At 33.0% G+C, this 14,658-nt stretch overlaps 2 protein-coding genes across 2 annotated transcripts; one reads left to right on the top strand and one right to left on the bottom strand.

Moving 5' to 3' along the window:
• Positions 1-3,430: 3,430 nt before the first annotated feature.
• LOC126890250 (uncharacterized) lies at positions 3,431-4,567 on the top strand. Its single transcript, XM_050659106.1, has one exon. The coding sequence runs from the start codon at positions 3,431-3,433 to the stop codon at positions 4,565-4,567; it is 1,137 nt and encodes a 378-aa protein (XP_050515063.1).
• A 2,406-nt stretch (positions 4,568-6,973) lies between these two features.
• LOC126890249 (uncharacterized) lies at positions 6,974-9,088 on the bottom strand. The gene has a single exon (XM_050659105.1). It carries the CDS (start codon positions 9,086-9,088, stop codon positions 6,974-6,976), a length of 2,115 nt encoding a protein of 704 aa, XP_050515062.1.
• Positions 9,089-14,658: the final 5,570 nt, after the last annotated feature.

Genomic DNA, 14,658 nt, shown 5'->3' with positions numbered 1-14,658 from the left:
TCCGCGATATGTAACGTCGTTGATAGTTAAGTCAGGTCCTTTAAAAGTAATTTGAGAATCTCCAATAGAAAATTTTTCAGTTTCAAGGTCGTGGTAAATTCCCAGGTCGTGGTCGAAATTACCTTCAGTGTCTTCAATGTTAGCTTTAATATAATTCTTTGGCAAGGGTGAAGTATAATTATCATAAAATTTTTTCATTACAGCTGGATTATTGATCATCTCATTAAATTCTCTAAGTGTATCCTCAAAATACCGATTAATATCCTCATCCGTGGTATTTGCTTGTCCTTCCGACACAAAAGTTTCTTCTGGTTGTATTGTTACTTCCCTCGGAATAATAGATTCATTTCCAAAATTAGTAGGTGTTTTCGATTGTTCATAAGTTACACTCTTATTTGGAGATGAATTTTCAAAAAATACACTCTTATTTGGAGATGAAAATGCTAAACGATAATTAGATTTCCGTATTTTATAGTCCTTTGGTGTGAGTGGTTCGTATTTAATATTTGGTTCTTGTTTAATAGATGGAACAGTATCGAGTTTGTGTAAAAGTTCATTAAGTGGTTGAGTAATTGGCTTATAGTTTTTTTCTAATGTAGACTGAGTTTGAGCTATATCCCTTTTTAAACTGCGATACTTTTTCTTTAATGCTTGTCGCGATAACAGCAGTTTTCGTGCAACTTTGGGATCCATTATGTATTCTAAACCACTTCTTTACAGCCTTATATACTTATCGAACCCACACCGATATCGCCCATTAGATTTGGGGGAGTCTTTATCAATGACAAGAAATCCATGTTTATCTTTCCAGCAGAATGAGCACAAATCCTTAAATTGTTGAAAAGTCATATCAATATTTACATGATCATCAAAGATATGTTTTAAATTCGTAAAGTCTTGGTGAAAAACTACAAGTAAATTAGAATTATCTCTAATTAATTGTTTTGGAATTGCACTGTAAGTTTGACACAGATAAAAACAATCCAAGTGTTTATGTCTTCCGTAACAATAATAATTTTGTATAATTTTTTGATCACATGACGGAATATCGTCAAAAATAACTACTGAATTTCCTTTAATATCATCAGGAGGTGGTACATTAATGGAATCATTATATTCTTCATACCCAATTTCGTTTATAGGCTCAATCAAGTTTCGCAAGTATATATACTTTTGCTGGTACAAAGATTTGGAATATAAATAAATATTTTCAAATCTAAGACCATTTGGATGTTCAATTAAAGACAATAATACGTTAGTCTTGCCACACCCACTTGGTCCAACAATTAGAACCCTTTTGAGCCCATTGAAAAGATAACTATGTTCTACCTGAAGCTCTTTGGTAATATCATCGTGGTTTGTAATGGGAAGAGAGAGTTGTTGTGGTTCAATCTTCATTGTGAAAATGAGTTTAAAACTTTGGGTATATATAGCCCAACACCTATATATATAAGAGGCAGACCATGAAACAAAAGTTTCAACGAACTACTAAAAGAAAAGGACGTGGGTTATTAAACTCACTCATTAACAAGCTCCCTCTAGAACTACATCTTCCCGGATATTCATATTGTGGGCCAGGAACTCGTTTACAACAGAGATTAGAGCGAGGGGATAAGGGAATCAATAAACTAGACGAGGCTTGTAAACAACACGATATTGAATACTCTAAACATAGTGATTTATCAACCAGACACGAAGCGGATAAGATCTTAGAAAACAAAGCGTGGAATATTGTGAAATCAAAAGACACCCCGTTTGGACAAAAAGCAGCCGCCTGGTTTATAACAACAGCTATGAAAGGAAAACGTAAGTTGGGAATGGGTCTTAAACGCAAAAAGGCGGTTCTCTTCGGAAAAGGATAAATAAAAAAAAAACGAATAATTAAAACACCTAAAAAGGGAGGATTTCTACCATTACTTTTACCTTTATTAAGCGCACTCGGAGCCGTCGGAGGAATGGGTGCAGGAATTTACAAGGCCATCGGTGATGCGAAAGCTAATCGAATGAATCTTGAAGAACAAAAACGCCATAATTTAGCCATGGAACAAAAAGGCAAAGGATTGTATTTAAGACCGTATAAAGGGTATGGATTATACTTAAAACCGTATTCAAAAAACTAAACCTTCCTCATCACGCTTTAACAAATACAGATATAATGAAGTATGGTAAAACATTGCCATATTTTAGAGGTGTATTTATGAGAGACATGCTACCTAAAAATATTCATAAAAACGAGTGTGGTGTTATAAATTTAGATTCAAAACGTGGTGAGGGTACACACTGGGTAGCCTATGCAAAATCTAAATCCCATATAATTTACTTTGATTCGTATGGGGATTTGCCTCCACCACAAAATGTAATCAAATATTTTTTAAGTAATGGTGATGTACAAATATATTACAACTATGATAAAATCCAAAACGATTCATACAAGTGCGGTCATTACTCATTAGATTTTCTATTCAACTACTATAAATAGCAAATAATGTTAATTGCATGCGTAAAATGTCTTTAAACTTTACGCTTACTGGAAGCTCTTCAAATCTGAGCTATAATTTTAATCCTCCAATTTACCTCGACGATGAATTTGATTATGAAATTGGTCTAACCAGTTTCTATAGTTTTAATACTATTCCAAATGTTGATGAAAGCAATAACCTTTTTCTCTGGCATTTTAAAAATTTTACCCATAGCTACAAGTTACCTGAGGGGGCCTATGAGTTGGATGATATTACGAAGCTTATTCAAGAAAACATGAAAAAGATTGATAATGATGCGACTTTAGAAATTACTCCACAATTATCAACTTCAAAAGTTGTTATTAAGAGTAACCGAGAAATTTCTTTTCACCCCGTAAATTCCATTGGACTATTATTTGGTTTTAAATCACGACAACTAGCTCCAAACCAAACACATGTTTCAGATAAACCCGTGGAAATATGGGGGGCAAACACCCTGTGTGTTGATTGTAACATTGCTTCGGGATGCTATTAAATGCTATAAATGGGAATCCAGTTCATATCATCCATCAGTTCTTTCCGACAGTACCGATTGGGTATAAAATAGTGGATGCTCCTCAAAATATTTTGTATTATCCAGTTGGTATCAAGACAATCACCAACCTTACAGTAAAGATTATTAACCAAGCAGGTAAACTTATTAACTTTGGGGGAGAAGAAGTAACAGTAAATTTACATCTTAGAAAACGTATATAAATAATGGTTTTAGTTTTTTCCCACATACCAAAAACATATATAAAGAAATCACCTTCTAAAATAGTAACACCATCTATAAAAAAAACATATAAACGGAGATCACCTTCTAAAAAACCATCTATACCAAAAACATATAAAAGGAGATTACCTTCCAAAACAATAACATCATCAAATCGCCACTTTCTGCAATCGTTGGGACTTAAAGTCTTAATATAATGGAAATTCTACATGTTACTGGTCAACCTTTCAATGACAACACTATTGAAGAGTATCAATTTCACACATATCAACCATACATCCCTGGAAAGTTAGGTTATAATGATGAAATACGTATTCCAATTCAAGATTTAGATGCATACACATATCCGGCAAATAGTTATCTCTATATCGAAGGTCAACTTCTTACCCACGATAATAAAGTCCCAACAAAACTAAAATTTATTAATAATGCTATAGCTTACTTGTTTCGTGAAATACGTTTTGAATTAAATGGGGTAGTAATTGATTCAGTACGTGATGTAGGCTTAGTATCAAGTATTAAAAACTACCTTAGTCTTAACGAAAACCAAAGCCTGCAATTGGAAAACTCGGGATGGTTTCCAAAAAGAGGTAGACTGGAAACTAATAATGAAGTCCCCAAAGACAGTGTGTTGGTGGATTCAAATGGAAACTTTAACGTATGTATACCTCTACGAGTGCTATCAGGTTTCTTCGAAGATTTTACGAGAATCATAATGAATTTAAAAATGGAATTAATACTTATTAGATCAAATGATGATATTGATGCTGTAGTAAGCGAAGATGAAAGCGAACGACCGAAGATTGATATTAATAAATTATATTGGGAGGTTCCACATGTAACACCAAGTATACAAGAACAGTTACGGCTTAATAAGATTTCACATACAAATCAAGAACTTCCTATTAAATTTCGCTCATGGCAAATGATTGAATATCCTGCTCTAAACAACTCTACCCGCCATACATGGTCTGTGCGCACTAGTACGAAAATAGAAACACCTCGTCACATCATTGTTGCTTTCCAAAATAACAGAAAATCGAAATTAACAAAAGATATGAGTAAATTTGATCATTGCAATTTAAAAAATATTAAAGTGTTTTTAAATTCTGAAAGATATCCTTATAATGACCTACAAATAGATTTTAAAACAAATAGATTTGCGAAACTTTATGAAATGTTTGCTAATTTTCAAGAAAGTTATTATCACATGGTGCTGAATCAACCTATATTTAATCCACATGACTTTAAAATGATTACCCCGCTTATACATATTGACTGCTCTCGTCAAAAAGAAATCATTCAATCGGGTTGTGTTACGTATAGAATTTGAGACAGATGACCCAACAACCTCTGATATCTCTGCTTATTGTCTGATATTACACGAAAAAGAATTTACGTATAATCCCTTAACTAAAATAGTAAAACAATTATAAAACTAAATATTTATATTATGCTGGACAAGTTAAGGTATATGTACATAATGAAGTCATGAGGCTATGACATTATATGGGGAACCCTCTCATGCGCATGAGTCAAATTAGGTTTATAAATATAGGTTAGACACCATACAAAGACAGACTTTAACATGCACCTAATAATAGATGTACAAGGTTTTAATACCGAGAAAAATAAATTTATCGCAAAAGAGTTGGCCACTTATGATGGTCAAAAAATTAGTCATCATTTCTTCAAACCACCATATCCAATGAGGTTGCTGAATCCAGAGTTTCATAAACAAGCTGTATGGTTAATGAATAATTATCATGGTCTTAACTGGGATCATGGATTTACCCCGGTACATCAAGTTCATAATATTATCCAATGCTTGACAAGTAATGTCGATATCGTCTATGTTAAAGGAAGAGAAAAGTCTCAGTATATAAAAAAGTATAGTTTAGCTCCAGTTGTGGAATTTGATGAACAACCAGGTTTGGAAAAAATGGAGTCTAAATGTCCTTACCATTTAAATAATAATAGTGTATGTGCGTTATCTAACGTATTTTATTTGTATGATACTTTTATGATGCAATAAAGATTTTTTTTACATTTTTGTTTTATTAATAAAAAAACCTTAATAAAAAATAGTACTTTATTTAACCGATATAATTGTTATATAAATTTTCCAGTGCAAATCTGCATAAACGACAACTGGATTGAGCAGGAGCAGTACCTTCCTCTGTTCTCCATTCGGGACGATTGAAATGAACAAAACACGGAAGTCGAGTTCGAATTTCAAAATCTTGCACAAATTTCTGGGGTAGGAGATGCCAAGACTGAAGTAGTTCATATGGATCTACAGATTTTCTAATGTATGGTATGGTAAAGTTTTGTAGTTCTGCTTCTGTAAACAGGTATAAAGGTTTTTGCGGGTGTTGATTCATCACAATTCTTTTCTGGCAACATTCCATTATTGTTAAAACGATTAATGTTTTTAAACACCAAATCTATCCACTTTTGCTCCTCGATTGCAGAAACAAAAAATAGTCTATTTTCTTCTTCAGGAGGATAAACTCTTCCACTACGCAAACGCATCACTTATACTAAGTCGTGAAAAGTTTTTAAACATATATTCCTTATCTTTATATTTTCCTATTAACTGGTTAATACTCTTCTCTAACTGTTTAATATTTCTTGTTTTTTCATAAACTAAAATATCACGTTTTATTCTGTTAATACCTTTACTAAATTGTTCAACACGTTCACGAAGCCTTCTTGAGCACATACTGTTTACATTATCGATGTTTCTGTACTCTTATATCCTCCCTTCTCTCATTGACACCAGTTGCAAATGTGTGGGTCACTATCCCCCACTCCTAGATTTTACCAGACACGCGAGACGTGATCAGCTTGCGTGACTCATTCCCTTTGAAACTTGTTAAGCTACATCATAAACCAGATCGTTGTAAGCCACGTGAAACCACGCGTTGTGTTCAAATATGTCACACAAATATGCGGATAATTTTGACGATCTATTTAACTATAGTGGTGACGAGTGGGAAACGAGACCCCCCTTTTATTGTGTACGACAAAAGCTTTGTCTTATTTGTCGTAAAATGTGTGGAACTAAACTTATTCCAAGAAGCTTAATATTTAAAGGGTGGAAATTGGTGTTTGAATTTTGTGTATTTTGTAGTGAGACTAGGCCTATGGGGTTATCCCATCGAAGCGTAGGTTATCGTGATGAGTTAATGGAATCTCCACCATATACATGTGACTCCCCACGCCCAAAGTTAGATTTACTAGATGCCACTTTAAATAGATGCTAAAATCTTGGTAGAGATTATTAAGATGGTATCATTCGACTTTATTGTTTTGCAAGCAATTCTGCGAAATCTGCTTTTAATTCAGCAACCCATCAATATTAGAGAAGTTTTTGTGTGCTTTGACAGTAATGGTACACTAAATGAAACATGGCCTGAGACATGGTCAAGAATGAAATCATACCCGGGAAACAATTTTTTACCAACTTTACAAGCTGAAATACCATTAAATAGCACTAAATATAAATTGCGTTTTAGACATATGAGTGGTAGAAGCAGTGACTCCAAATGGTTAGAACTTTATAATGAGAGACCTAGAAAGGATACAGTCATATCTCCAATATTTTATTATATAGCTTTATGTTCGACTTTTTCAATAATTATGGTATTAATAGAATTGTGTAAGGTTTTAAATAAAAAAATATGTTGATGTACATGTGTTTTATTAATACATAAAAATATACAATTTACAAATTTTACAAGTATGAATCATATTGAAAAGAATCGACTTGAAACAATTCTTCAAGAGGAATCTTTTCTAAATCGACCAATTCCGGGGTGTGTAGCAGCTCATTCCCAAACCTAATCAGATCATCTATAGTACCATTATGTGGACTAATTAAAAAATGCCCCCACGCAAGAGTTTTTACGTCACCGTTTATTACACAGCGTTTGTCATCCTTAGAAGATAGTGCCACTTTATTCCTAAGTTCCGTATATATGGTATGTAAATTAGACACGAATACATACATTTTTCTAAAGATTACACCACCTTTTTTCACTAATAGTACATAATCACTCTTTTGCAACTGTGTTTTGGTTACGTGTTTTGAAATTCCTTTTGCTTTTTTTATTATTGTATTTGCTTCTATGCAATAAGCTTTAGCACGTGTACCATAGAAACATTTAATGGGTACAGATGCAAATTCATCTTTCATTTTTCCTAGTATTGATGGTGTTTTCGGTATCCTGTGAATATTATCAGTTGGATAGTTGGAGGTGTCGAAATGTTCTAAATTTCTCTTCATATCCTCATAGAAATTGGGGGTAAATATCTCCATAATCAGGGAGTCTGTGTCTGTGTATAACAAGTTTGCGGCTTCACCATATTTCTTTTTGATATGTCCATAATAAAAATCATATATCACTGTTTTTGATAAATCTAAAATTGTGAAACCAACATAGAGAGGCTTGTCATAAACTATTTTGGTTTTACCCAAATGGATTGCCACCAAATTCTCATTAAACACGGAACAAGACTTGAATTCTGGTTTAGAGATAAGTACCCTGGCTCCCAACGAATTTGTTTTTGTTTCCCAGCGGGTGCACAGGCGGATATCTCTTCTTTTTTCAACGTTCTCTAGGGTTTTACCGAATATCGCATTAACCAGAAGCTTAAAAAGATCCCGTTCAAACTCGTTTTTGGCCTTGTTTCTGAGTGATGCGTTTAGGTCAATATATTTTTTTAACCATGGTGATTGCGAAGACTCTAGTATACGATGAATCCTTTTTAGTACCAGACCATACCTAAGACACTGCTTAAGATTGCGATAATGGATAATGTATTTAGTTTTATTGTTGAAATTTGGAATAAGTTTAGGATATTTGCTTCCTGGAGGTACCATACTCTCGGGACAGAATGGCAAATCATTATGTAAAGAATGTAAATGAGCTGGATATTCCAAATCCACTTCCAACACATACCCTTTATCCGCATCATCCTCCACCGAAAAACAGTTGAAATTTTCAACATCGGTTACCCATTTAAAATTTCCATATGGAAGATATTGACACATGGCTGCACCATATAAATTTGTGGCATCTAGATACATTATGTAAGACTCGGGTTGTTGTGGATCATAGTTGGGCACATATTGATTATTTGCCACGGCTTCTCGTTTGCTACATTGTGCCACACCTCCTCTTACTCCTTTCTTTAAAAAGTGTACCATGTTCACCTCTGTAAAAAGCTCCTGTTCAATTTCGGTGTATCTTAACATAGCATCCCAACTTAATGCAGGAGCAGTTATGTAGTGACAAGGATCCAAATTGTATTCTTTGTGACATATTTTTCTAAAATTTTCAAACACATCAGCCAATAATAAGACATCTGATACTAAGTACACCATGGCATAGTCACTCATAGATTTACAATCAAATGTGTTCCATACATCAATTGCTCTTGCATAATCTTCATCAGAAATGTGTTTGTTAGTTAGATTATTGTAGAAATTTTCTTTAGGTGGTAGTGTTTTTTCTTTAAGTCTATCAAATCCATCCATATATGAATAAGGAAACACACCCTTACGCCTCACAAGTTCAAAGTGTTTAGTATCTGGGAAATACTTTCTAATTTCTGTACACTGCTCCGAATTTAAGGTTGTGCTCAGAATATCCAAAGATTTTGCCAAAAATCTGTATGAATCAACAAATGTCACAGTTATGTATTTATTTAGACCATTTTCCGACTCTTCCACCAGAATTCTTTTAGAAATTGCGATATATTTTTCTTTCGTCTGTGCAATTACTGAAACTTTTTCACCAGTTGTTGAAAGCTCTTTAATAAAAAGATGACAACCATAATTACTCATGTTGTGAAAGAACACGGGTATTGTATTTGAGAGTTTGTTATTTATATTACAGGAGTTATGGCTTGGTCCAAGATATAATGAATTGAGATGGTGATGATCTTTCACCTTACGATTGAAAGGATTAAATGGCTTTCCACACAAGTAACACTCGGTAGAATTCTCATGTTTTTCAATTTCTTCTTTTGTTAACGGTGTCATTGGTTTAATATGTTTAAGGTGATTGTTATATAGTTCATGCACTAATTCATCCAATTTCTGTATAAACACTTTGGGAGCATCCTGTCCTTCATATTTTATTAGTTTTGAAAGTGAATCATCATAGTTGCATTTAAGGTAAAATGCAAACGAATATGCTTGGTGTTCAGCAGTTTTAACGGAATTGAATTTCCATTACAAGGTTCAGCATGGTCTATGGGTTTTAGCAGACTTTCAAAATCAGCATAGATCACAAATGGCACAGGTAACATTTTTTGGATATTTATAAATTTTAATATATTTTCTGGCACCATTTCACCAAACTTATTGATTTTAGGTTTCGTTGTGGGAAGTTCTGTGTAATTGTGAGAACAGTCGTTATTTTGGTGATTATGGAGCTTTTCTTCGCAAACAAAGAATTGTAGACATCCATCACATAAGTATTCTTTGCGATGGTTATTTGTTTTTTGACTTTTTACAAGTCTCAGCCTGTCTAGAATCAGACAATAATGACTTTGTTTATCATTTGTTATAAGCAAAAGGTTCACGTGAGTGGCATGGCGATTACTTGTAAAATACAATGGTCCAACTATTTCATATTCCCTTTTATTATTTACGAAATTGGATTCCAGCCCATAAACATTTACTGAAATATTATTGAGGGTCTCAAACTTTTTAATGTCTTTTAGTTTCATCGGAAAGTCAATTCCTTCAAAATTCAACAAAGTATCGTATGGTGGATATGATTCTGGTTTGGTTGGGTTGCCACTAGCAGGAAAAATAGCTGCAATAATACTCTATGCAAAACACTTATTATCTTTGTTTTCGATATTTAAAATGGCGTGTTTTCGTACTATAGGTATTGGGAGACGAATATATGTTGATGCAGAAATACTACTATATTTGTTTATGTTAACATCTAAAAACATTATTTCCTGCAGTACCCAATTTGAATCTTTCTCTTGAAATTCAGATGCTTGTGTCATCAGTTCTTCCTTAAAATGATCAAATACTTCATCCAATTCAGTGCTGATAGTTATAATTTTATTGCATGTGTTCATGGACTTGATATCTGATAAGTTAGTGTCAGGTTTTAGATAAATACCAAATATTTCAAAATTTACCTTTATGATATTGTGCTGATGTAAATATTCACTCAAAATGTTCAAAACTTTGGGTTTAACATCGTTTAAAAATCCGTGATAATCCAGTTTTTTACCCTTATAAAACGATAAGATGCGATTCTGTTTTTAAACGCGTGTGACAATTTCGAAACAGTTGCATCTATCACTTCCACTCCAAGTGGTCTTAATCTTTTTTTGGGAATATTATAATCCCCATTCTTATCACTATCCACATTTCCGTATTTGCATTTTTTTATATGTCGCGATAGGTTATCCGAACGCGAATACGATTTGTCACACCTGCTGCACGTATTCATGATTCGCGATAAACTACTGAGGAGCTCCACTAATTTGCCTTAAATAGGATGTTACAAGACCACTGCCCTCACACCATGTTATTTTTAGAGCCCCTCCTCTTCATTATTATACCGAATATTCCCCAGACAAACCGGATACTCTGTTTGTTGATGCGTGAACTACGGGTGCCCTGATTGTTGATGCTTGAAGACCACTGCCCTCACACCATGTTACTTTTAGAACCCCCTCCTCTTTATTATTATACCGGATATTCTCCAGACAAACCGAATACTCTGTTTGTTGATACATGAACTACGGATGCCCTGATTGTTGATGCTTGAACTATTTTTAGATGTGAAAAGCAGATGGTTATAACCCCATCCACTGATACATGCCAGACCCCCTCTATCTATACTACTATATAAATTAATTTTTGTTTGCATTTATTTAGTTATAATTTTTGTAGTAACAGCAACAAAACCTTGAAATTCCAATGGACGACATGTTAGTAAATCCGTTAGATATCATACCACCGAGTAACGATGAAAACCTCGAAATTCCCATGGGTGAAGCAAGTGATAGTGACACTAACGACAGTTTTGTTTTTTCGCTATCTACCGAAACTGTATCAGACCTCGAAGACTGTGAAATCCTAGATATGGATTCTCAAGAAGTCGATACCAAAATATTACAAGTGAATGATGTCAACAACAGGCGATTTTTGTCTTACGAATGCAGACAGACAGTATGTATGACCCAATGTTATTATGCTGTAGACAATCACACTTTGTGCCCATCGTGCTTTTTTGAGACTCTTCGTGGAATACCACCATACGTTCCTTCTGTCCATGTTACTGAACATTCAACTGGGAATTTGAGTGACATTAGTGCACATATTTGTGCGTGTTGTAATAATAATTTGTTCATTTATTGTTTAACTACATATTGTATTGTTTGCAATAATAAATAGGTTTTTATTTTACCCCCCTTTTAAATATATGTAGCATATATTGTTTTAATGATCAATTTAGAAATAATTTTTATAATAAACCAAGATTTTAAGAAATCTTTTCATAAATGATATGGAAAATTAATTTTATTCATGTGTTAGTAAAAAAACTACCCCTTTGTATTAAATTTAAAAATGAGCTATATATATTTTTGAATTGTTCATTTTTTTCCCTTTTCATTGATATATAACAATATTATATTGTTTTATGATAAAATTCCCTGTAAGGTAGCCCTGTTTCCAATAGTCAAATAATAAAAATAATATTAATTTTAGGAAGATATTTCTTTTTAAAACATTAATTCAAAAAATGTTTTCTTAATTTTCATAAATGACTTGGAAAATTAATTTTATTCATGTGTTAGTAAAAAAACTACCCCTTTGTATTGAATTTAAAAATGAGCTATATATATTTTTGAATTGTTCATTTTTTCCCTTTTCATTGATATATAACAATATTATATTGTTTTATGATAAAATTCACTGTAAGGTAGCCCTGTTTCCAATAGTCAAATAATAAAAATAATATTAGTTTTAGGAAGATATTTTTTTTAAAACATTAATTCAAAAAATCTTTTCTTAATTTTCATAAATGACTTGGAAAATTAATTTTATTCATGTGTTAGTAAAAAAACTACCCCTTTGTATTGAATTTAAAAATGAGCTATATATATTTTTGAATTGTTCATTTTTTTCCCTTTTCATTGATATATAACAATATTATATTGTTTTATGATAAAATTCCCTGTAAGGGTGACCTACCCTGTTTCCAATAGTCAAATAATAAAAATAATATTAGTTTTACAAAGATATTTCTTTTTAAAACATTAATTCAAAAAATCTTTTCTTAATTTTCATAAATGACTTGGAAAATTAATATTTAAATCATAAGATACTTTGACTAAAAATTTTATTAAGTACGCTCATGGCGTTTTCATTCACTATCGAGAATCGGTTTTCGCTCAACTATGCTGGGTTTTTACGTTAGCGGGGCGAATGTATCTTCTCCGCATAATGCAAAAATTTACAGCTGTGGTGAGTAAAAGCCGATCGGTATATGGTAGCTACACTTTTACGTTTAATAAAATTCGTGGTCATGAATATTTATTCAGAGGTATATGATTATTATTTTATAAAGAGGTTATTATTTTGCAAAAAGTCACCCTTTGCTTTAAAGAAATCTTTGGTCTACTCATTTTTGGGTTAAAAAATACCTGAAAAATTATTTCCTTTCGGGAAATTTTTTTTTTGAAAGTCAGGTGTGAGTTAATTTTTCCGAAATGTAAGTAAAATTTTCATTTTAGAATATATGTGTGTTTACCTATTTAAACCAATAACACAATGTTATTAATTTAGATAGTTCCAACAAAGAAAAGTCAGGTGTGGGTTAAGAAAAGAACTGAAATATTATTTAAACTTTTTATTTTATTAAGATTACCTTATTGTTTTCGCATATCACAAAATGAAAGTTAGACAATACAAACAATACAAATGCTTTTTAGGCACCCCGTACACATATTTTTTTTTCACTTGAGTTTTTTTTCATTTTCGTATCCAAGCCGACGACGAATTTTTGTTGTCGCGTTTTGATGTTTACATCCACTTGTTAGGCACCCCGTACACATATTCTTTTTCACTTGAGTTTTTTTTTCATTTTCGTATCCAAGCCGACGACGAATTTTTGTTGTCACGTTTTGATGTTTACATCCACTTGTTAGGCACCCCGTACACATATTCTTTTTCACTTGAGTTTTTTTTCATTTTCGTATCCAAGCCGACGGCGCATTTTGTTGTCACGTTTTGATGTTTACATCCACTTGTTAGGCACCCCGTACACATATTCTTTTTCACTTGAGTTTTTTTTTCATTTTCGTATCCAAGCCGAGGACGAATTTTTGTTGTCGCGTTTTGATGTTTACATCCACTTGTTAGGCACCCCGTACACATATTCTTTTTCACTTGAGTTTTTTTTCATTTTCGTATCCAAGCCGACGACGAATTTTTGTTGTCACGTTTTGATGTTTACATCCACTTGTTAGGCACCCCGTACACATATTCTTTTTCACTTGAGTTTTTTTTCATTTTCGTATCCAAGCCGACGACGAATTTTTGTTGTCGCGTTTTGATGTTTACATCCACTTGTTAGGCACCCCGTACACATATTCTTTTTCACTTGAGTTTTTTTTCATTTTCGTATCCAAGCCGACGACGAATTTTTGTTGTCACGTTTTGATGTTTACATCCACTTGTTAGGCACCCCGTACACATATTCTTTTTCACTTGAGTTTTTTTTCATTTTCGTATCCAAGCCGACGACGAATTTTTGTTGTCGCGTTTTGATGTTTACATCCACTTGTTAGGCACCCCGTACACATATTCTTTTTCACTTGAGTTTTTTTTCATTTTCGTATCCAAGCCGACGACGAACACTCCACAACTACGGTTTAAGCTGTTTTCTATGTCCACTAGTCCACATCAGGTGACATTTTTAAATAATTTCACGACCTTTTACGACCGAAAACTTAGGTACGTGAAAACAAGAAGATGATATTAGTAAAACTACTTGGATAGTACCTACGGTTTTATAGCTTAATGGAATGGGTATGGAATTTTAAAATCCCTGCTTTGATCATGAGCAGGTGACCAGCCAATGAAATGTATGCAGCACCCCCACCTAGTGTGTTTTAAAGTACCAATCTTTACAAATGCATGTGATATCCAACTAAATCTTAAATCATGGTTGGGTACTTTTAATTTATGCAATTATAAAATACAATGTAGTGAAACACAAGTATTTTTTAATTATTACTGTTCGCATGCATGAGGTTTTATTTTATTCCCCTTTGTCTTCGATTCTCACTATATGTCTGCATGTGTAACTACGTCGATTAAGAGGGAAATATTTCTTAATTTATTCACCCACGTCTTTTACCAACCGTTCAGCG

This window comes from Diabrotica virgifera, chromosome 8 (assembly GCF_917563875.1).
Source record: "Diabrotica virgifera virgifera chromosome 8, PGI_DIABVI_V3a".
In the NCBI taxonomy this organism is placed as follows: Eukaryota; Metazoa; Arthropoda; class Insecta; order Coleoptera; family Chrysomelidae; genus Diabrotica; species Diabrotica virgifera.
Note: the sequence above shows the minus strand (reverse complement) of the source record. Positions and strands in the feature narration are given on the sequence as shown.

Excerpts from the sequence above, each read along its gene's own strand:
- LOC126890250 (XM_050659106.1), top strand. The coding sequence starts at position 3,431 with ATGGAAATTCTACATGTTACTGGTCAACCTTTCAATGACAACACTATT.
- LOC126890249 (XM_050659105.1), bottom strand. The coding sequence starts at position 9,088 with ATGAGTAATTATGGTTGTCATCTTTTTATTAAAGAGCTTTCAACAACT.